Source organism: Silene latifolia, chromosome 7, assembly GCF_048544455.1.
Source record: "Silene latifolia isolate original U9 population chromosome 7, ASM4854445v1, whole genome shotgun sequence".
Classification (NCBI taxonomy): domain Eukaryota; kingdom Viridiplantae; phylum Streptophyta; class Magnoliopsida; order Caryophyllales; family Caryophyllaceae; genus Silene; species Silene latifolia.
Window position 1 is genome coordinate 58,005,106 of NC_133532.1, and position 21,118 is coordinate 58,026,223.

A 21,118-nucleotide genomic window follows, 5' to 3' on the forward strand; every position below is an offset into this window, starting at 1 on the left:
TCAAGAAAACACACCATAACTTGTATAGCTTCAGATGAAAAGCTACTAGAACACAACAGATAACATGTATCTGATGCATTAGAGTAATTGTACGCATACCATCAAATGGGTTGGAAAAAGTCTGTTTGGAGGCAATGATACTGATACTTCTTCTTTATCGCCTTGTTTACATATTACATCCAACGAATGCACTCGGCCTTGTCTTTATAATGGATATATCTATGCACAAATATAACACATGCTATCTTATACACCCCTTTATTCTAAGAAATTATTGAGTGAGTCCCGCAGCACATTGTCCAATGCCCTGCGAACGCATAATATTAATGCGAAAAGCGATTAGCAGTGAAATTTAGGCAAGAATGGAGAATAGTTTTTAAAGGGTTTTAAGCAATCATTAGTTTGTTATTTTTTTGGAAAAACACACCCTCTTAAGCTACTAAATGCAACAAAAAACTGAAGTTCATAAACAACATTAAAGTCGTTTTCTAATTGAACAAAAGCTAACAAGGGTATATAGACAGGGAAACATTTTTTAAAGCCCAGCCCGACGATATTGATTTAATTGATTTTAATAGTACGCTTACAGAATAAAGTATAATTTCCCTTTTTTCAATAGTATGAAATTTACAAGACAAACAAACAAGGAATAGTTTAACACACTTCTTACTCAATATAGTACCAGTATAGCGTTGATTATGTAGCATTATGGACTGTTGACAACAAATAACTTTTGAATTTCTAGGTTGTCGATCAGGTGATGCTGATCAGATGAACTCTAAGACTTGGTTATATTCTTCTTTGACTATGCTAATCATCATTGTTATATGCAAATGATCCTCCTCTCCTGGTTCACCGGGTTTATCGCCCTCTGTAGGAATAGTGACTGGCCCATCAAACATGGTGACTTTAATTTTAATCTCTTCACTTTATCCAAAAAAATTCGTCAAGGTTATCCACTGCTCCCCTGGTCGCTCTGCCACTTTGAATCCTTTAAAATCAGATGGTGGCTGGATAAGCGAAAGAAAGTTCTATACAGTCAAAATTTCCAAAATAATTGCAATCAGACCGATATATATGGTACAATTGCAACATTAAGTAAGGCCATACCCTCCATTTTTTATGTAGTTTATCAAAAATGACTTTCAATTTACACATTTCACCTCATATGTAAGTCCGTAACCCGAGACAACAAACATTGCCCATACTCGATTGTTAAATCTAGGTCACGACACTATATAGTGATCAAGTTATCATGGTTGTGAAGGTATAATACTATAATGTAACCACATTTTTCGTTGTGATCAAAGCTTTCCACTTTAAGGGGGCGTTTAGTTTGATTTGGGCGAAGGAAATGGGAATAAGAAAGGGAAACAAGGGGAAAGAAAAGAGTTTCCCTTTAATATCCTTACTTGTTTGGTTTGACGTAAACAAAGGAATAAAAAAAATAAGACCCCAACCAAACAACATCAAGATATATATCCTCTACTAGTCAATATCTGCATTCAAAACAAGTCAGCACATAACAACTGTTCGGATGGAACCTCGCTATTCTTCCAGTCTGAATTATGATTTAATAAAGCAAAACTGACCAGCTAAATTGGTTCAGCTTCTTTTAAATTAAGAAATAGCGCACATATGGTGCAATTGCTAAAGCAATTTTCATTATGGGTCGTCTGGAAACAACCTCTGTGGATTCTCAATATTGCTGCTAAATGATGTAAGAGCTCAAAATTTGAAAGCATAAGAAGCCTTAATGATTACTACATGTCTGTGACTTGTTACCTTCTTATCAAGTGGTCGTGCTTTGAAGATATGTGCAAATGGACGTTCAACCAACTTTTGAGCATCCACAGAATCACACCTAGATAAATCAAATTCGACATGAAAATTAAAGACTTTTACGCAAGCATGCTTACTAATAAACCTCATTTACCACCAAAGTACAAATTATTCATCTTAACATCTGACTCTATTTCAAGGCCTCGATATCCAATAACAATACAACTAATAACAATTTTGTTCAAGTGACAGAATGTTGCAATTCTAGACTTAAGACCAGTTATCAAAGGTCAAATCAGTCTCATTGACTGAATTTTGCAATTCCACACCAGAAGGAAGTATTGTCTAAGACCGGTTAGTGAGCGCAGTTTATGAATAATTACAATAATCTAGATACAAAACAAAAGCAAAGCGCCAAAATAACCCAGAATTTTAAATTGACCCAAAATGGACAATTCTATGGATACATGGAACTGCAATAACAACCACTATAGTATGCAATACACATAAACACTTATTTCGCTTCCTGACCACAAAACAATATAGCTAAATACACCTATAATAAATCTAAAAAAGACAGCACACATCCAGAATCATAGGCCAAACACGCTAAATTAACCCCAGTTTGACCAATATTCATACACCACCCATATAATCCAGAAGTCCATCAATAAAGCATTAATTATGCACATTACACAAGTCCCTTCATCCCAAATCACAGGGAGAAGTTAAGCAATACCGCATGCAAAAATCCAAAAAAAAAGACAACCAAAATGTTCTCTATAATAACAAATTAGGCGACTGAAAAGTCAAAAGATCATACCATTTCTATCTGACACTTGCATGAACAATGTCCCAAATTAAGAAAATCACCAAACATGTACTCAAGTAAACTTCATCCGCTAAACAATGAGTAAGATGCACATGCATGCAGCAGGACACAACTTCTTCCAATGCCATAAGACACACAAAATACCAAAATTAGCAAAAAGTGAGAAAAGATGAACATAAGCAAACAGTAAAATTATAAAAGCCCAACTAAATTCAGCACATAAGGCCAAAACAATTAATCAAATGGTAGAAACACATAAATTAGATGGAAAAAAGGCAAAAAACCTGACCTGGAGTGTGAGTGTGTGACCCTTCGATGAAACAAAAGCACACGTCAATAAAAAAGCAGAAACGAAAACAGTAGAAGATCTGGAACAACAATGAAGGAAGAAAGGATCTGTCGGTGGCGGTATTATATTACATACACATATAATAAGAAGAAAGAAGAAAAATGGGAATTGACAAATCCCATCGTCAAAGGAAAAGAAAAATAGAGAGGGAAGGAGAGAGGGTAAGAGCCGCGAAAACCCAAATAATATTAACCAGGGGCAAAATGGGGAGATATGGGAAGAGTTACTGTTCTGGCTACAGTAAAAGAATTGGTGTTTTTTAAAAGAGTATGGAAATGCTTCGATTAATTATTAAAATGTTATTTAAATGCGTAATAAATCCAATTAAAATACGGGGTATTATAGTCTTCCCCCCTTAAAAAGAACTTCGTCCCCGAAGTTCACCAAAACATCCAAATAACCGAATAATAACTCAGATTAAAAAATGTCATAAAATACGAGATGTTACATCGTATGATTCCTATCCCCTTAACAAAAAGGGTTACGTCCCCGTAACAAACTTACTTAAACAAAAAGACTAGGATACTTGTCTCGCATTGCAGCTTCAGGTTCCCATATAGCTTCTTCTACCTTATAATTAGACCATAAAACTTTCACCAACATTGTCTCACCATTACGAGGAGTCCTTACTTTTCTATCCAAGATTTCCTTAGGCTCCTCAATATAAGACAACTGCTCATCAATCTCAATATGCTCAGGCTCTAGTACATGAGTAGGATCACTCACATAATTCCTCAACTGCAAAACATGGAACACATTATGGACCCTATCCAAAGCTAGATGATAAGTGCATTTTATATAGCCTTTTTAGTCTTACTTTACACGTATTTCTATGCATTTTTATACCGTTTTGTATTGCAATATGCCCCGAATTGGCTACTTTGGTTTGTTTTGTCTGTTTTGCAGAAATGAACCTGAAAGTGGTGAAACCGTACTCTTTTCGTCCTATTTTGCATGCATTTTGAGGAGACGGGAATGTTAGAGCGAGATTATGCCTTGGGATGCGTGAAAGGATGGTCAACGAAGTAGTCAAAGATGAGTTTGGAACTGACTTGGAAGAAGAACACTCGATCAAGAAGCATTCTGGTTCGATCGAGTGGTTTGAGAAGTTGAAGAGGTCGATCGAGTGCTTTGCTGTGCTCGATCGAAATGCTGTTTATGGGGTTTCCTCGATCGAGTGGAAATATTGCTCGATCGAGAGGATTATCTCTTGAAGTCCTCGATCGAGTGGTCTTATACTGCTCGATCGAGAGGTTTTGGATTTTAGACGGGCTTAAATAACCCGTGTTATGTTATTTCGTGATGGACTTAGTTTTCCTATTTAAGCATTCAATATTTAGGTTATTAAGTACGTTGTTTTACACGACTACGTTTTTACTCATCTTTAGAAAGCCACTTTACTCTCTTAATTTCTCTCTAATACTTTCTACTGTAAAGTTGCTCTTGGATTTCTTCGCCCGGATTTTGGTGTTTCTTTACGCCGGAACTCTTGTGATTGTAATCTTTCTTCTCCTTATCAATCCTAATCTCATTATTTGTTGCTTTAATTCCTTGTTTCTCTCCTAATTAATTTCTACCCTAATTTAGTTTATGCATTATTATTATTATTTCATCATGCCTTCAATTAGTTTATTCATTATTATTATTATTATTGATAACACTAGTAATATGAGTAGCTAAATCCTTTCATGTTGGGATTAGGGAATCCATGGTAGGATTGTGACGACGTAGCGAATAGGCTAGATGATTTACTTGTGAGAATCTGTACCCATTGCAATATAATTATAATACCGACTTAGTTGAGTGCACGCTTCTAAGTTACTTTTAATCCGGTTAAATTTACTCCTGGATCAGAAGATTGGACTAAATTGACCTGCTATGAACAGTAGACTACCTTGACGAGGCCGAAAGTTAACTTAGTGGAAATCTAGGATAGAAAGTGGACCGGAAGGACCTTTCCTGTATCCGTCTCACATAGATTATCTAGGCTATTTGCAGCTGAACCGATAGACTACTATAGTGAACCGAAATCCTGACTTGTTCTCTCTCATTTGATCACCTTTATTATAATTTCTGTCTTTTACTGCTCTTTCTTTACTACTCTCTCCTTTAAGCCTTTATTAGTTTAGAAACCAAATTTAAACCCCCATTTAGTGACCTAAATATACGGACTTTAACAGATATCTTGCCTCCCTGTGGAGATCGACCCGACTTCCCTAGCTATATTAGTTAGTGACCAATTGGTTATTTTTGGTAGGTACACGACTAGCCTGTCAACTTTTGGCGCCGTTGCCGGGGAGGCAACAACCCTATCTGTTTTTGTTTTCGTTTATTTTTATCCGTCTCAGGGAATTTCTATTCCATGAGGCAGTTCTCATTTATCTCCTTCAGTGCTGTGCATGCCCAGGTCAAACATGTCGGTATTAGTTCCGACTGATTCTGAGCCAGAAAGACTGTTTTGGCATAGACTCCGTCTGCAAAGAGAACGTCGAAAGGAAGACTTGAGTACTTTCGAGCCCGAGATGCAACACTTTTTATTTGCAGAAGACCAGTATTTATAAGAAGACAATCTCATTTCTGTCAACAAGCCAGTAAAGATGCCTAACATTGCAAGTCACTCGGAGCCCAAAGCATCCTCGATTCCTAAAGGTTTTAACGTCCAAACTAAGGACGGTAATACTTTAGATATCCGTCCGTCTTACATAAATATGGTGGAAAGGAATCTGTACCGAGGTGTGGCGGGTGAAGATCCGTGAAAGCATATAGAAGTCTTTACCGACTATTGCTCTACTATTCCCGCTACTAAGGGAGTAACTCAAGAAAAGATAAAGGAAGTGCTTTTTCCTTTTTCTCTCGATCGACTCGGCCCGTGAGTGGGTGATGATCTTACCGGACAGTCTTTGGTATCACCAACGGGAGACTCTCGGACTTACCTTCTACAAAGATATTTCCCTCCACAACGCACTAATCACCGAGGGGTAAGATTACTAATTTCAAGCGGGCACTGATGAGACTTTCTATGAAGCTTGGTGTCGGTTCAAGAAGTTGGTGAGGTCTCTTCCTCACCATGGTTTTGATCAGTGGTTCTTGTGGAACCAGTTCTACAATGGGTTGTACGATGACCACAGAGCTATACTTGACGCCTCATCCAACGGAAGATTTCAAAAGAATATTGATGATGATAAGGGATGGGGCATTATTGAGGAGATGGCGACCCATTGTGCTGAATAGGGGAACCCACGCGACGGTATTCGAACGGTCCATTTAGTTGATAAGGCAGTCGTGGCTCAGCTGGAAGCCATGAATGCTCGGTTTGATAGATTGGAGCTACAATCTGCTGGAGATCAACAGACGATTCATCTGTTGACTAGACAGGAAACTGTTATTTGTGAGAGGTGTGGAAGCGATGACGGTCATACTGCTATCGACTGTCTAACTGAGAAAGAACAAGTCCTTGCTTTTCAACAATATTGGCAAGAAGGAGGTTCTTATTACAACAATCAAGGGGCAGTCCATCCCAATTTGAGGTGGACAAGTCAAAATGTTCTTAATCCCACTCCTCCACCGCAGCAGCAGCAGCCATATGTCCCTCCTCACAAGGCTCAACAAGGCTTCCAAAAGCCTCCTTCTTTTCATCCACCGAATCAAGGAGCATCATCTTCAAGTGGGGTAAGTGAGCTAGCTGAGTTAAAGACAATGCTTCAGTCGTTGACAAAGCAATGGCAACTAAGTGACCAACAGAAAGAAGCATCCATTAAGTCACTTGAAACTCAAGTTGCTCAACTCGCCGCCAATCAGTCCATGAGGAAACCGGGTCATTTGCCATCCCAATCTAAGAAGAATTCACACGAGACGGTAAACTTGATTAATTTGAGAAGTGGCCGTTCATATGAAGGACCAAAATTATCAACTTTAGATGACATATCAGACCCGAGGAAGGCCATAAATGCTGATGAACAGTCAACTGTCGCTGAAGATAAGCTTACCACGAATAATATACTCGATCAACTGATTTCAGGGGGTCGGTCGAGTAGAATTGAGGAAGAAAGCACTCGATCAAAAGGAAATTCTACTCGATCGAGTGAACTGGATAATCAAGGCATCGATCGAGAGGTTCAAACCACTCGATCGAGTGAAAATATTGAAGAATCTATTCGATCGAGTGGAAATTTGCCTTGATCGAACACTGCTGCTATTGAGGAACTCGATCGAGAGGCTACTATCGCTCGATAGAGTGAAATTTCACCTGGAAAGACTCGATCGAGAGGTAAAAAGTCTCGATCGATTGAAAAAGAGCTTGAACCTGCTGAGACGTTGGAAGAAAGAAACAAAGGGCTCGATATTCCTATTACGGTGCCCTTCCCAAGGCGATTACAGAGCACTAAAGCCAATCAACAATTCGGTAAATTTGCCGAGCTCCTGAAAAGCTTACAGGTCACTTTTCCATTCGCCGAGTTGCTAACACAGGTACCCTCTTATTTAAAGTTTATGAAAGAAATTTTATCACGTAAGAGGCATATAAATGATCATGAGACGGTAGCTTTGACCGAGGTAGGGACTGCCCTAGTTCAAAATAAGCTGCAACCTAAATAGTCAGACGCGGGTAGTTTCTCAATTCCATGTCACATAGGTACCCATTTGATTGATAATGCGCTATGCGATCTTGGTGCTAGCGTGAGCGTCTTACCTTTGTCTCTCGCAAAGAGACTTGGTTTGACCAAATTTAATTGCACAAACATGACCGTACAGATGGCCGACCGTAGTATATCACGGCCGTTAGGAGTAATAGAGGACATACCTGTCAAAATCGGGATATTCTTTATTCCTGTTGACTTCGTAGTGCTTAATATACCCGAGGACACTCACACCCCTATTATTTTAGGGAGACCATTTTTATTCACTGCTCGCGCAATGATAGATGTCGGGGCTAAGACACTTACGTTTCAGGTAGGAGATCAAGAATTTATTTTTCATCAATCTAAGTCTCTTAGGGCTCCCATGCAAGCTCAACCTTGCAATGCCCTTTCCTCTACTGACTTCCATATTGACACTCCAGATGAAAATTTAGAATATTGTGCTGCAATTGTGACCCCTCCGCCTTAGACTGAGAGCGAAAAGGAGGAACGTTCATCTGTTTTCCTTGCTGCAGGTACAGATGGATTGGATTTATGAGTTGTCAAAGGTCAAAATGCAATTAAAATCAATCAAAATGGGAATGCTAACGTCAAAGCTGATGGGAAAGATAAAGGGACGAGAAAAGTTCGTGCATACGTGGACGTTAACTATTCTCGCCCTACTGGTTCAAATTCAAGCTCATGGAGAATGAAGAGGACGGTCAAGGATGCTGAAGGGACCTCCTCCAGTCGGAAACCCTCCTTTGGGCTACTGAATTGTTTTGGGAATTGAGCGGGGAATGCCCCGTGTAAAAAATTGTAAAAATTAATTTTAAATTTCCGTCGAATTTCTTTATTGCGTTTTTAAGACTGTTAGAATTTAGACTATTTTTAGCGTAGTTAGAAAGACTATAGGCTGTTACTTTGTGATTGGGTATGTTCGGGATATGTTTGCGAGTGTTTTTATGCAGGTTTGGGGAGATAATGACGCACTTGGATGAATTACACGAAGAAAAGAACTCGATCGAGAGGAATACACAGAAAAGGGTTCGATTGAGCAGTTTCCAGTTACTCGATCGAAATGGCTAAAATGGAAAGTTCTCGATCGAGTAGATTTTCACTCGATCGAGTGAAATGGAGGTTAGATTTCTCGATCGAGTGATTTAAAATCACTCGATCGAGTGAAATTGCAAATCATACGCAGGAAGTGTCCCTTTAACTTCTATTTTCTTCTTTCATTTTATTTTGTTCTTCATTTTACTCTCCCTTCTCGTGACATAACACCCTAAATTCTCCATTTTCTCTTCCCCAATACAAAATCCACCACCCACAATTTGTTCTTTGCTTTTAAATCGACATTTGCCCTCTAATTTGCCCTTCAAATTTGTTATTTTTTACGGTCAATTTGGGTATTTAGGGTTTGCGGTTTTCGGAAGAAAAATCGCCATTTGCATCATTTTTGAGTCCATTTTCTTGCATATCTTGTGGGTCTAATAATCAAGTAAGTTTTCCCTTTACTTTATTGTTGTTTAATTGATTTATTTCAAATTCATAAGGTAATTAGGGTTTCGGGTTTGTCATTTGATCGAAAACCCGACTGTTTTGGGGTTATTTTTTTATTATTTTGATTCAATTGATTATCGCCCCCTTTACTTACTTGTTTAGGATGGAGAGTAGCTCATTACCCTCGTCTAGTTCGACTGTTACTCCGTCCTTGACTGAGATGATGGTGCCTACTGCCACCACCGGCACCACACCTGTTAGTACCGCTGCTACTACCCCCGTGTTACTTGTTACGACTGCTGGTACTGTTGTTACTGCTGCTAGTTCTGCTGCTAGCTTCGCTCCCACTTCCACTTCCGTTTCAGCCTCTGTTTTAGCTAGTTCTGCTGCTAGCTCTTCTTCTGTGTCGGTTTCTGCTGCTTCTACTACTGCAGCCACAGCTAGCACGTCGGGTACTGTGACCACCCTTGCTGCATGGTCACCAGCTATCACAGCTGCCTACAGGGCCGCTCAAGTACCTCGTCCCGCTACTGGACGGGCTTCTTATTTAGGTACTAGAGTGCGAGGTCGCGGACGAGCTACACCCTCTGCTGGCTGCTCTGCTGGCCGTGTCACCATCCGCGTGGATGATTCACTTGACTCGCACCTCGATTATCCTGAGGTAATCTTTGTTAATGCTATGCATCACACTCGATTCTTTAATTTAGCTAGCTGTGATTTTCTCTCTACCAAGTTTTTGTGCCGTCAGTCACTTGATAGGCTTGGTATTTACGAGCCAGTTGTCGAGATTTTGAGGGGTACGAGGATGTCTGGCCTAGTGACCATGAGTGACTTGACCTCCAAGGAGCTGACCCTCGAGTTTTTCAGCTCCATTACCTTCTCTTCTGGGGCACACGACACTGACCCCACTTGTGCTTCCGTGTCTTTCCGGTTATTTAACCGGACTTTTTCCTGGCCTTTAGAGGGGTTCGGTACTAGGCTAGGACTTTCTTTTACGGGTCCTACTGTTGCCCCTAGGAAGGTCATCCGCATGTTGTGGAGGACCTTGGCACAAACTACTTACGAGGAGCGCAAGCTCCCTCAGGTCCACCTTCCCCCTGCCCGATACTTCCTGCGTCTGAAGGGTAGTACTATTTTTGGCCGTAAAGAACCAAACAATGTGAACAACATTGAGCTTTCTACTCTGGGCGGGTACTGAACATTGACAGTGAGGGACCCTTTGTCCTTAACATTGCTTACCTGACCGCCCAGTACTTTCACTCTGTGGGTGAGAAGACCACGGGCACCATTGTCTGCGGTGGCATAACCATTTTTCTTGCCCGTTCTCTCTTCTCCGTCTTCCCTCGTGACTTACCGTACCTAGACACGGATAGGTATCTCGGCATTCCTGCTATGCTGTCCATGTTTTGGCTTGCTTACGACCACCAGACTTGGAAGATTTCTGGTTCCTTGTCTAAGACCCTTCCTTGCACCACTCTACCCCGTCTCGTTCCCCTACCCACTGTTAGGGGCAGGTTACCTCCACCTCTACCCATGTATCACCTCCCACTTCAACCACCTCCTACTATGTCCGCTTCTAGGAAGCGGAGGAGATCTGAGACCGGAGAGGGATCCACACCTTCTACGGAAGGCCAGACTTCCACGGCCATTCCTACCCCGATCCCTACTCCTACTCCTACTCCTGCACCCGACCAGACACAGCCAGTTTACCCGGCTAATTTTGTACCTCCTCCACCCTTTGAGGCGTCCGCGGTCCTTGACCAAGGACGCCGTGACGGTTTGTTGCTTGAGCTTCTTAGTAGGCAGGCTCGTATGGAGCGGGATATAGCTCTTACTTTGTTCCCTCTATACGAGTATCACATGAGGCGACAACGTCCAGTTCCTGAGGGTTGGCCATACCTGTCTTTCTACCGGTACCCAGTTGAGGGGTACCCAGAGCCAGCCAGTGACAAGGAGGAGGGCACGGCTGAGGCGGAGGCGCATACTCAGGCTGAGGAGGAGAGGAGGAGGGAGCAGGAGAGAGACCCGGACTACACGGTGGAGGACGTGACGGACGAGTAGCTACTGGTCTACTCACTTCCCCAGTTTTCAGGCTGGTTTGGGGAAGTTCGTGTTTTGTATGTACATTCTTGCTCTTTTATTTCTTTTGTCTCCTTTTTATTTATTGTTTTTCATTCATTTATTGGTTGTATTTTCCCGTTCCCCCGTATATATCTGCTGGTGTATGCTGGAGGACAACGAGGGCGTTGTCCGTTTTGGTTTGGGGAGGGTAATGCATCCTTTGAGTCTGCATTTGCACTTGTTTTGCATTCACGTTTCTATTTTTTCAGCTTGCATTATTTTCATTTCATAAAAATCATAAAAATTAAAAAAGTAAAAAAAAATAGAAAGATTAATAAAATATTCACATTTTATTTTGCATATAGGTTGAGTCGGAACGGTTGATTTCCGTGATGATATTACACTGTAACTTGTCATTTTTTACTTGAGCCTTGCACTTTTATTGACAGTTACTAGCTGAGTCTTACGCATAATCTACGAGTTTTTGTTCAAATTAAGCTGACCGTGATTAAGCTGACCGTGTAGACTTGACCTGATAAATTGGCAACCTACTTTACAATTTCTAAGATTTAGAGCCATATAACTGGTGACATTCATGACCGGTTTACATAGGAATTGAGAGTAGTACTCCTTGCATAGCATGTTCATCTTTTTGCACAATTATGACATTCGATTTCTTGTCAATTGCATACATTCGGGTTTGTGGTCGGTGTCACATGCAGGGAGGTGCTTGCAAATTTCCCTTTCTTACATTTTTCACCCATTTAGCTCCACTTAAGCCAAATTTAGCCTTTTTGACCCACTAGCTACACCCAAAACTAAGTCTGCCCAGTCAAGCTAGCTTAGTGTGTCATTTGTGGTATGTTGATCCATGTTGCGAGTTTGGTTCGTTTTTATTGTTGGGAGTTGGTGGAAAAGTGAGGAAGGATGAAGGAATGAAAGAAAAAGACGTGGAAAAGAAAAGAAAAAGGCACGTGTGATAGAAAAAAATGAAAAAAAAAGAAATTTTTTTTTTAAAAAAAAGGAGTGTAAACACACGTGAATGCAGAAGAAGAAAGAAAAGAAAGAAAAGAAAGAAAAAATCAGAAATTTTGTGTTTGGTTGAATAATAAGAGACTGACTGTGCTTATTTTTATCTTGTGACGGTCTCACTCCTCCGTTTTATTCATATATTTTTGAGGAGATAGTGTATTGGATAGTGAGATATGTGCCAAAGAAGGGCACCTGTGCTTTATTTTCTAGACAGCTGAGATTCGGATGGTCTTATATGGTCCTGTTTAGGAACTAGCTTGGCGCTTTTACCTCCACATTTCCATAATTTATTTTCCTTTTCTTACTTGAACCTCACTATTCCTATACTATTTGTAAGCCCTCGGCTGTTACGGACATTGTTGGTTCGAATGTGTGCATAGTACTCGAATCGTCTATCATTTTTGTTGCATGCATGCTATGTAGGTCGCAGTTTATGTGAGTGACTGTTTCTCCTTCTCTCATATACATATATAATTCACCCTTTGCTTCATGAGAGAAGAGCGACAATGTGAGATTCCGATTTTGTTGGTCTTACAAGGTCGATAGGCCAGCTTTATTTATAGACATCTTATAATTCGTTTGCATATTGACTGCTGTAGCTGTAGCTGTTGATTTCTGTTGCATTAAATTGGTTCAAGTAGACGAGTTATAGCTAGCTCTGATTTTTCATTTCCGTTCCATTAGTTTGCATTTAGTTTACTCGAGGACGAATAAACGTTCGGTTTGGGGAGATTTGATACGTGCATTTTATATAGCTTTTTTAGTCTTATTTTGCACGTATTTCTATGCATTTTTATACCGTTTTGTATTGCAATATGCCCCGAATTGGCTACTTTGGTTTGTTTTGTCTGTTTTGTAGAAATGAACATGAAAGTGGTGAAACCGTACTCTTTTCGTCCTGTTTTGCATGCACTTTGAGGAGACGGGAATGTTAGAGCGAGATTATGCCTTGGGATGCGTGAAAGGATGGTCAACGAAGCAGTCAAAGACGAGTTTGGAGCTGACTTGGAAGAATAACACTCGATCGAGAAGCATTCAGGTTCGATCGAGTGGTTTGGGAAGTTGAAGAGGTCGATCGAGTGCTTTGGTGTGCTCGATCGAAATGCTATTTATGGGGTTTCCTCGATCGAGTGGAAATATTGCTCGATCGAGAGAATTATCTCTTGAAGTCCTCGATCGAGTGATCTTATACTGCTCGATCGAGAGGTTTTAGATTTTAGACGGGCTTAAATAACCCGTGTTATGTTATTTCGTGATGGACTTACTTTTCCTATTTAAACATTCAATAATTAGGTTATTAAGTACGCTGTTTTACACGACTACGTTTTTACTCATCTTTATAACGCCACTTTACTCTCTTAATTTCTCTGTAATACTTTCTACTATAAACTTGCTCTTGGATCTCTTCGCTCGGATTTTGGTTGTTCTTTACGCCGGAACTCTTGTGATTGTAATCTTTCTTCTCCATATCAATCCTAATCTGATTATTTGTTGCTTTAATTCCTTGTTTCTCTCCTGATTAATTTCTGCCCTAATTTAGTTTATGTATTATTATTATTATTATTATTATTATTTCATCATGCCTTCAATTAGTTTATTCATTATTATTATTATTGACAACACTAGTAATATGTGTAGCTAAATCCTTTCATGTTGGGATTAGGGAATCCATGGTAGGATTGTGACGATGTAGCGAATAGGCTAGATGATTTACTTGTGAGAATCTGTACCCATGGCAATATAATTATAATACCGACTTAGTTGAGTGCACGCTTCTAAGTTACTTTTAATCTGGTTAAATTTACTCCTGGATCGAAAGATTGGACTAAATAGACCTGCTATGAATAGTAGACTACCCTGACGAGGATGGAAGTTAAGTTAGTGGAAATCTAGGATAGAAAGTGGACCGGAAGGACCTTTCCTGTATCCGTCTCACATAGATTATCTAGGCTATTTGCAGCTGAACCGATAGACTACCATGGTGAACCGAAATCCTGACATGTTCTCTCTCATTTGATCACCTTTATTATAATTTCTGTCTTTTACTGCTCTTTCTTTACTACTCTCTCTTTTAAGCCTTTATTAGTTTAGAAACCAAATTTAAACCCTCCATTTAGTGACCTAAATAGACCGACCTTAACAGATATCTTGCCTCCCTGTGGAAATCGACCCGACTTTCCTAGCTATATTAGTTAGTGACCAGTTGGTTATTTTTGGTAGGTACACGACAAGCCTGTCACTGGAGGTAGTGCTAAACGGTAAGCTACCTCTCCAACTTTGTCTAAGATCTCATATGGCGCAATATACTTCTATCTCAGCTTCTCTTTCTTCCCAAATCTCATTACTCCCCTCATAGGAGACACTTTCAACAACACTTTATCTCCTACGACAAATTCTATATCACTTCTCTTCAAATTTGCATAGCTTTTCTGTCTATCATGCGCCGCACGCATCTTCTGACGAATAATGTGAACTTGCTCCAACATTTCCTGTATCATCTCAGGTCCTAACACCACAGTATCTGCTCTGTCATCCTGATAGGTTATGTCGCACACCTAACAAAGATAATTACCTTTAACACAAATAATGTAGTACGAGGGGTCGAACACAAGGAGACGAGAATTTCGCTATGAAATGCTATGAGTAGACTTCTACCAAGGTCGATTACGATTGGTTTGGTTTGTTGGTTGGTTTGTTAACTAGAAAATAAAACATTGTAAACTATATGATTAGAGGATTCTAGGGGAGTCGGGTCACACATGAAATTGCAAATATATATTCATGTTAAACTCGGAAATAATAACATTGTCAATTGTTTAGGCTTAAAGACACCCACCTCTCGATATTAGTGTCAACCATAGACCGGGTCTTAGAGAAACTCTCGTTTATGACTAGGTCGTCCTACTACACATGCTTAGTCTAATCCGATTCCGTGCCTCTCAACTTATAGAACGAATTAACAAACTTAATCGATGATTATGGCCACTAAACAAAGATTAATCATGACGATACAAACATGTGATAGAAACAATTAGACAATATTATATAAACCTAATTTATCATTTACATATAATAGTTATTGGATGGCTTCCCTAGTCCCTAGACTAAGGAAATTTAGCTACACATATTGAAATATAAACTACAAACTATGATGTATGAAATGCTAGACATGATTATAGAGATGATGTAAACTAAATGGTGAATCATGAAATGTAATAATAATCTATGTGATATAATTAAAATACTAATGATAAAACTATGTGATAACTAAAATAGAAATATAAACTAAATAAACCAGAATTAGAATTACCGAAATAGGGAATTAGAACTTGAACTAGGAACTTGCAATGAAGAACAAATGAGAACCAAAAGCTTGAATATATAATAGCCAAATGTTTACAATAACCAAATGCTTAACAATATTAAAACTAAAATGAAAATTATGAAGGATTTTTTTTTGGTGCTTAAGAATACAAGTAATGTGAGAATGTATGATGAAAATTGGATGACAATTAGGTCGAACCTAGCTCTCTATTTATAGGGAGCTAGGACTTGAAACGTATGCGCATAGAGCAAGGTAACCCCGATCGGGGTCGTGGCTTTCTAGCTCTGTCTTCTTAATTCCTCTAGTTAATGCTCAAGGAATCCAAACTTGATGTTTAATGCCTTGTTTAATCACTCGGTTAAACTCTTCAACTAGCATCCTATGCTTCACTAAGCATCCAATGTTTCCACCTTACTTGGACTTCAAATCTTGGGCTTGACTTTGCATAAGACTTCATTTTGCATTTCTCATTTAAATCCATATCTTTATGCATGCGAATCCATGTAAAAATTCAAGGTTGGTCCAATGTTTGCTTCACACTTAGCCTTGCTTCTAGTTTCTTGCACAAGTGATGGAATAAACATCTAAAAGCTCAACTTCCTACAAAATGTGACAAAACATGCAAAGACAACTAGAATACAATATTAGCTCATAAAAACACTAAGGTTAGTGTAATAATCATATAATTTTGAGCTAAAATATGGGATAAAAGTATATATATAATGAACACATCACATCCTAACACACTAGACTCCTGCACTTGCTTCCATACAATGGCTAAACTTGTTTCATGCCAATACTAGCATGGTAACTGTTATTATAAGAAAACTCAATCAAATCTAACCTCTCCTCTCATGATCCACCAAACTCCATCACACAAGCTCTCAACATATCCTCCAATGTTTGAATTGTCCTCTCTGTCTGAGCAACTGTAGCTGGATAAATGATGTGCTCATCTTCAACTGAGTCCTCATCAAAGATTGCAATTCCTGCCAGAACTTAGATATAAACCTTGAATCACGATCAGAAATAATATCCTTAGGCATACCATGAAGCTTCACCACATACTTGACATAAGCTTTAGCCAACTCAGTTTTACTCCAAGTATCTCTCATAGGAATGAAGTGAGCTGACTTGGTCAATCGATCCACAGTAACCTATATCATATTATTCCCCTTCTGAGTTTTAGGCAACCCCACAATGAAATCCATCGAAATGCTCTCCCACTTCCACTCAGGTACATCCAATGATTGAACTTTACCTTGTGGCCTCTTATGCTCTCCCTTTACTCTTTGACAAACCAAACACTTTGCAATGAACTCGGCGACCTCTTTCTTCATTTTAGGCCACCAGAAAGTTTCCTTCAAATCTTTATATAGCTTATCTCCTCCAGGATGAACAGAATATGGAGTAGCATGAGTTTCCGTTAAAATCTTTCTTTTTAGCTCTTCATCATGTACAAACCATCTCCCATCAAATCTCAAACTACAGTCACTACCCACAAAGAACTGCTTCCCCATGGCATCACTCACGGTTTCTCTCCACCTTGTCACACGCACATCTCCCGCTTGCTTCTCCTTGATCTCAGCATACAACTTCAGCTCAATTGTCAAATCTCCAATTTTATCTCCCTTCTTAATCATAAAATTGCCCATCTTTTCCACCTCTTCATACAACTTCACCCTAGACATAGCAGAACACAAAGCATTGACAGATTTCCTACTTAGTCCATTTACCACCATATTAGCCTTCCCTTCATGATAAATTATCTCCATGTCATAATCTCCAATCAACTCTATCCACCTCTTTTGTCTCATATTTAGCTCCTTCTGAGTATAAATGTACTTTAAGCTCTTGTGATCAGAAAATACCTTAAAAGTAGCTCTATAAAGGTAATTGCGCCACAGTTGCAAGGCAAATACCACCGCTCCCAATTCCAGGTCATGAGTTGGATAATTTGCTTCATATTGTTTCTGCTGTCTCGAGACATAAACTATCACCTTCCCATTCTGCATAAGCACACATCCCAATCCATTCTTCGAAGCATCTGTATAAACTTCAAAATTCTCACTCCCTTCAGGTAAGGCCGGAATAGGAGTTGTAGTCAGGCTTTTCTTCAAGGTTACGAATGTCATCTTATAACTCTCATCCCACTGGAACTTATTCTCCTTTTTCATCAAAGTAGTCAAAGGCTTAGCTATTTTTTAGAAGTCTTTTACAAACCTCTTATAATGGCCAGCCAACCCCAGAAAGCTTCTAATATCACCCACATTATTCGGTCTTTTCCACTTGGACACCGCCTCAATCTTACTTGGATCCACTGACACTCCCTCCTTAGACACCACGTGCCTCAGAAAAGCAACTTTTTCCAACAAAAATTCACATTTCTCACCTTAGCATATAGGTTATTCTCCCTCAGAGTCTGCAATACAATCCTCAAATTCTTCTCATGCTCTTCCCTATCCTTAGAATACACCCGGATATCATCGATAAAGACAACTATAAACTGATCCAAATAGGAACTAAACACGCGGTTCATTAAGTCCGTGAAAACTGTCAGTGCATTAGTTAACCCAAATGGCATAACAACAAACTTGTAGTGTCGGTATCTAGTCCTGAATATAGTCTTTGGAATATCGTAATCTTTAATTCTCAATTTATGGTATCCCGACCTCAAATCAATTTTAGAAAATATCTCAGCCCCACTCAACTGGTTAAATAAATCATCAATTTGAGCTAAAGGGTACCGATTATTTATGGTCACATTACTTAGCTCCATGTAGTCAATACAGAACCTCATGCTTCCGTCTTTCTTATTAACAAATAACACAGGTGCTTCCCAAAGTGACATACTCAGTCTCACATAGCCCTTTTCTAACAACTCCTCCAACTGCTTTTTAAGCTCCTCCAACTCCTTAGGTCCCATCCTATAAGGTGCTTTAGAAATTGGTCCCGCCCCAGGATTCAAGTCAATGCATAAATCAATATCCCTCTGAGGTGGTAACCCCGGAATCTCGTCTGGAAATAAATCTTGAAAGTCTTGCACGATAAGTACCGATGCCGCTCCTGGCACGTCCTCCCTTGTGTCCCTCACATGACATAAGATTAACTGTCCACCCTTCCTCAAACAAGATTTTAAGGTGATTGTTGAGATAAGTTTTATTTTTGGTTTGACTACAAATCCCCTATAAAACATTTTTGTTCCCTCAGGTCCACTCAAGGTGACCTTCTTTTGATGACAATTTATAAAGGCTTTATATTTACCAAACCAATCCATCCTTAAGATTACCTCAAAACCACCCAAAGGAAATTCAATTAAGTTGGTCAAAAAGACAGATTCCCCAATTTTAACCGACATATCTTTTTACACACGGTTACGAGGTATGGAATCCCCCGAAGGTATGTCAACTAGGTCATTTATCGCATCAAATACTTCTAATTTTAATGTCCTAGCATGATAACTTGAAATAAAATAGTGGGTAGCTCCCGAATCAAATAAAACAAAGGTAGGCTCAGAATTAACAAGAAAGGTACCCGCGACAACATGAGTATCCTCCTCTACAGCTTCCTTTCCCATCATAAATAATTTTCCACTACTCTTAGCTCCACCCTGGCTAGCTGATGCTGACCCATTCTGCTGATTCCCACCGTTCATTATTTTCTAAAAATTGCCACTTCCATTGCCTTGGTTATTGTTGAAGCGATTCTGATTAGAATAGTTGTTGTTGCTCCTTTGATAATTTCCACCTCCATACCTCTACTTATAGTTCCCATAGCTCTTCATAAGAGTGAAAACCCATCACTGTGGTTCCCATTAACAACTCCTTTTCTCTGGCCACCCACGGCAACTCTGCAATCAGCAATCTTGTGACCTGATTTGCCACATCTGAAACATATGACACCGCTGTTTCCCGTTGACCCAGTTCGGCCGACGCCTCCACGGCCCACACTCAAATTTGGCCCATTATTCAAGAAATACAAACGGAATTTATTTACATTCTGCTTTTTATTCCCAGCAGTCTCCCTTGCAGCCTCAATCTTTCTTTTCTCACCCTTTTATTTCTTTTCTTCCTTGAGCATATCTGCAATTCTCTCAACAAATCCAGCTCTTTGATATACATCATTGATGTGAACATTATTTGCGCACATTTAGTCCCGTAATTGAGCCTATTTTGCATACTATTATAGCATTTCATGACCATTTTATCCGTCAATTGCTTCCTACTTCGTTTTCCTATTGCATTGTGCATGTTTTGTAGGAAAGGAGATAATAAGGCGGAAATTCCCGTCTTTCGTGCATATTTGGAAGCTTATTGATGATATTAGATGGACTAGTATGAAGAGAAGGCAAGAATGATGACCAAGGATGTAGGAATAAAGTGTATATAGAAGGATCAAAGGGTTAAAAGTAAGAATGACGAGAGGGAAGGCATTACAAGAAGAAATTACTCAAAACCCAAACCAAGAGTTGCTCCTTTGGCTCTGAAAATATGCTAGATGGAACGGCGTCGAAAAAACAAGTGATCTAGGCTTTTGAATCACTCCAATAGGAGTCCGGATGAGAAAATGACGTCCGTTTTACAATCCGAGGTCAAACAAAGAAGTTGTCCGCCAATCCGCTCGTCCCGAGACCAATCCGCTAGGATTCCCTTACAGCAACTTTCGTGTTCTTCTTGTTCTATGAAGGATGCGCATATTTTTCAAAGACCGTAAAAAAGGAGACCGGAGTCTCTCTTGAGACCGGCGATTCCCTACCCAACAATTAGCATTGTTAAATTACTATTTTACCCTTGCTTAACCTAATGATGCTCTATTATATATACCCCATTTGTAATAATCAAACCATCAAGTTTTTCATTAGATTAAATCAATCCTTCCTTAGATTAGATTAGAAGTAGATTAGAATAGATTACTCTTTAATCTTTCTACAAATTACACATTAATCTTTCCTTAATTATTATTCAAGTTTATTATTCAAGTTTATTATTGGGTAATTGAAGATTATTGGGGAATTGACAACCCTTCATCAATCAATCAAGTTTCTTCTTTTATTCTTTCCATTATTATTTTGGAATCTCCATAGGTATAATTCTCTTAATCCTTGTTTTAATTATTGTTAATCTTTCTTACTTGTTCATCATGTTTTACCTTGTTAATATGATTGACAACCTTGTTGGCATGTTAAACTTGATAATGAGTGAGTAGTCTCTTAGCTAGGATTAGTGGGTAACTAAGGGAAACCAAACATGGGATTGATTCATACTTAATCTAATATGTTCACATAATTAATTTACTTGCTTGTTGTGATGTCAACTTTATGCACATGTTATGTTTGATGAAATGCTAAGCCTATGAATCCTTGCATTTACAATCATCTCTTATCTATTCAACTTGACTTGTAAGATATAAACCAACTCGAGTCTTGTTAGACCATGCATAGAAGTTGATTAGGAGGAAAGTAAGTCGACTTGTAGGTGTTTTACAATCTAATCGATTCGGCTCCGGGACCCAACTCTTCCTAAGAACCGTAAGATATAAACCAACTCGGTTCCTCCACAACATTAATTGCTTGCTTATAATTGTAAACATGTTTGTATGATCAACACCATGAATCCCCTATG

The 21,118-nt window shown here is 39.2% G+C and overlaps 1 protein-coding gene and 1 long non-coding RNA gene across 3 annotated transcripts; both read right to left on the reverse strand.

Moving 5' to 3' along the window:
- Positions 1-356: 356 nt before the first annotated feature.
- On the reverse strand, positions 357-3,225 carry LOC141592192 (uncharacterized). 2 transcript variants are annotated; one of them, XR_012521083.1, is made up of 3 exons: positions 2,904-3,225; positions 1,786-1,864; positions 357-1,010 (listed from the first exon to the last, which is right to left on the reverse strand). It is a non-coding gene; the product is annotated as an uncharacterized LOC141592192 (long non-coding RNA). The 2 variants fall into 2 exon arrangements; XR_012521082.1 differs by lacking the exon at positions 2,904-3,225 and adding an exon at positions 2,606-2,891 and having other exon boundaries at positions 358-1,010.
- An 11,256-nt stretch (positions 3,226-14,481) lies between these two features.
- Positions 14,482-19,152, reverse strand: LOC141590124 (uncharacterized). The gene is made up of 7 exons (XM_074410735.1): positions 19,032-19,152; positions 17,890-18,515; positions 17,301-17,506; positions 16,799-17,180; positions 16,546-16,654; positions 16,374-16,486; positions 14,482-14,727 (listed from the first exon to the last, which is right to left on the reverse strand). The coding sequence occupies exons 1-7, from the start codon at positions 19,150-19,152 to the stop codon at positions 14,482-14,484; spliced, it is 1,803 nt and encodes a 600-aa protein (XP_074266836.1).
- Positions 19,153-21,118: the final 1,966 nt, after the last annotated feature.

Excerpts from the sequence above, each read along its gene's own strand:
- LOC141590124 (XM_074410735.1), bottom strand. The coding sequence starts at position 19,152 with ATGAACGGTGGGAATCAGCAGAATGGGTCAGCATCAGCTAGCCAGGGT. Across the intron at positions 17,507-17,889 it reads AGAATAACCTATATGCTAAG|AATGGGAAGGTGATAGTTTA; the intron begins GTGAGAAATGTG and ends GTGCTTATGCAG. Across the intron at positions 14,728-16,373 it reads AGGATATGTTGAGAGCTTGT|GTGTGCGACATAACCTATCA; the intron begins GTGATGGAGTTT and ends TATCTTTGTTAG.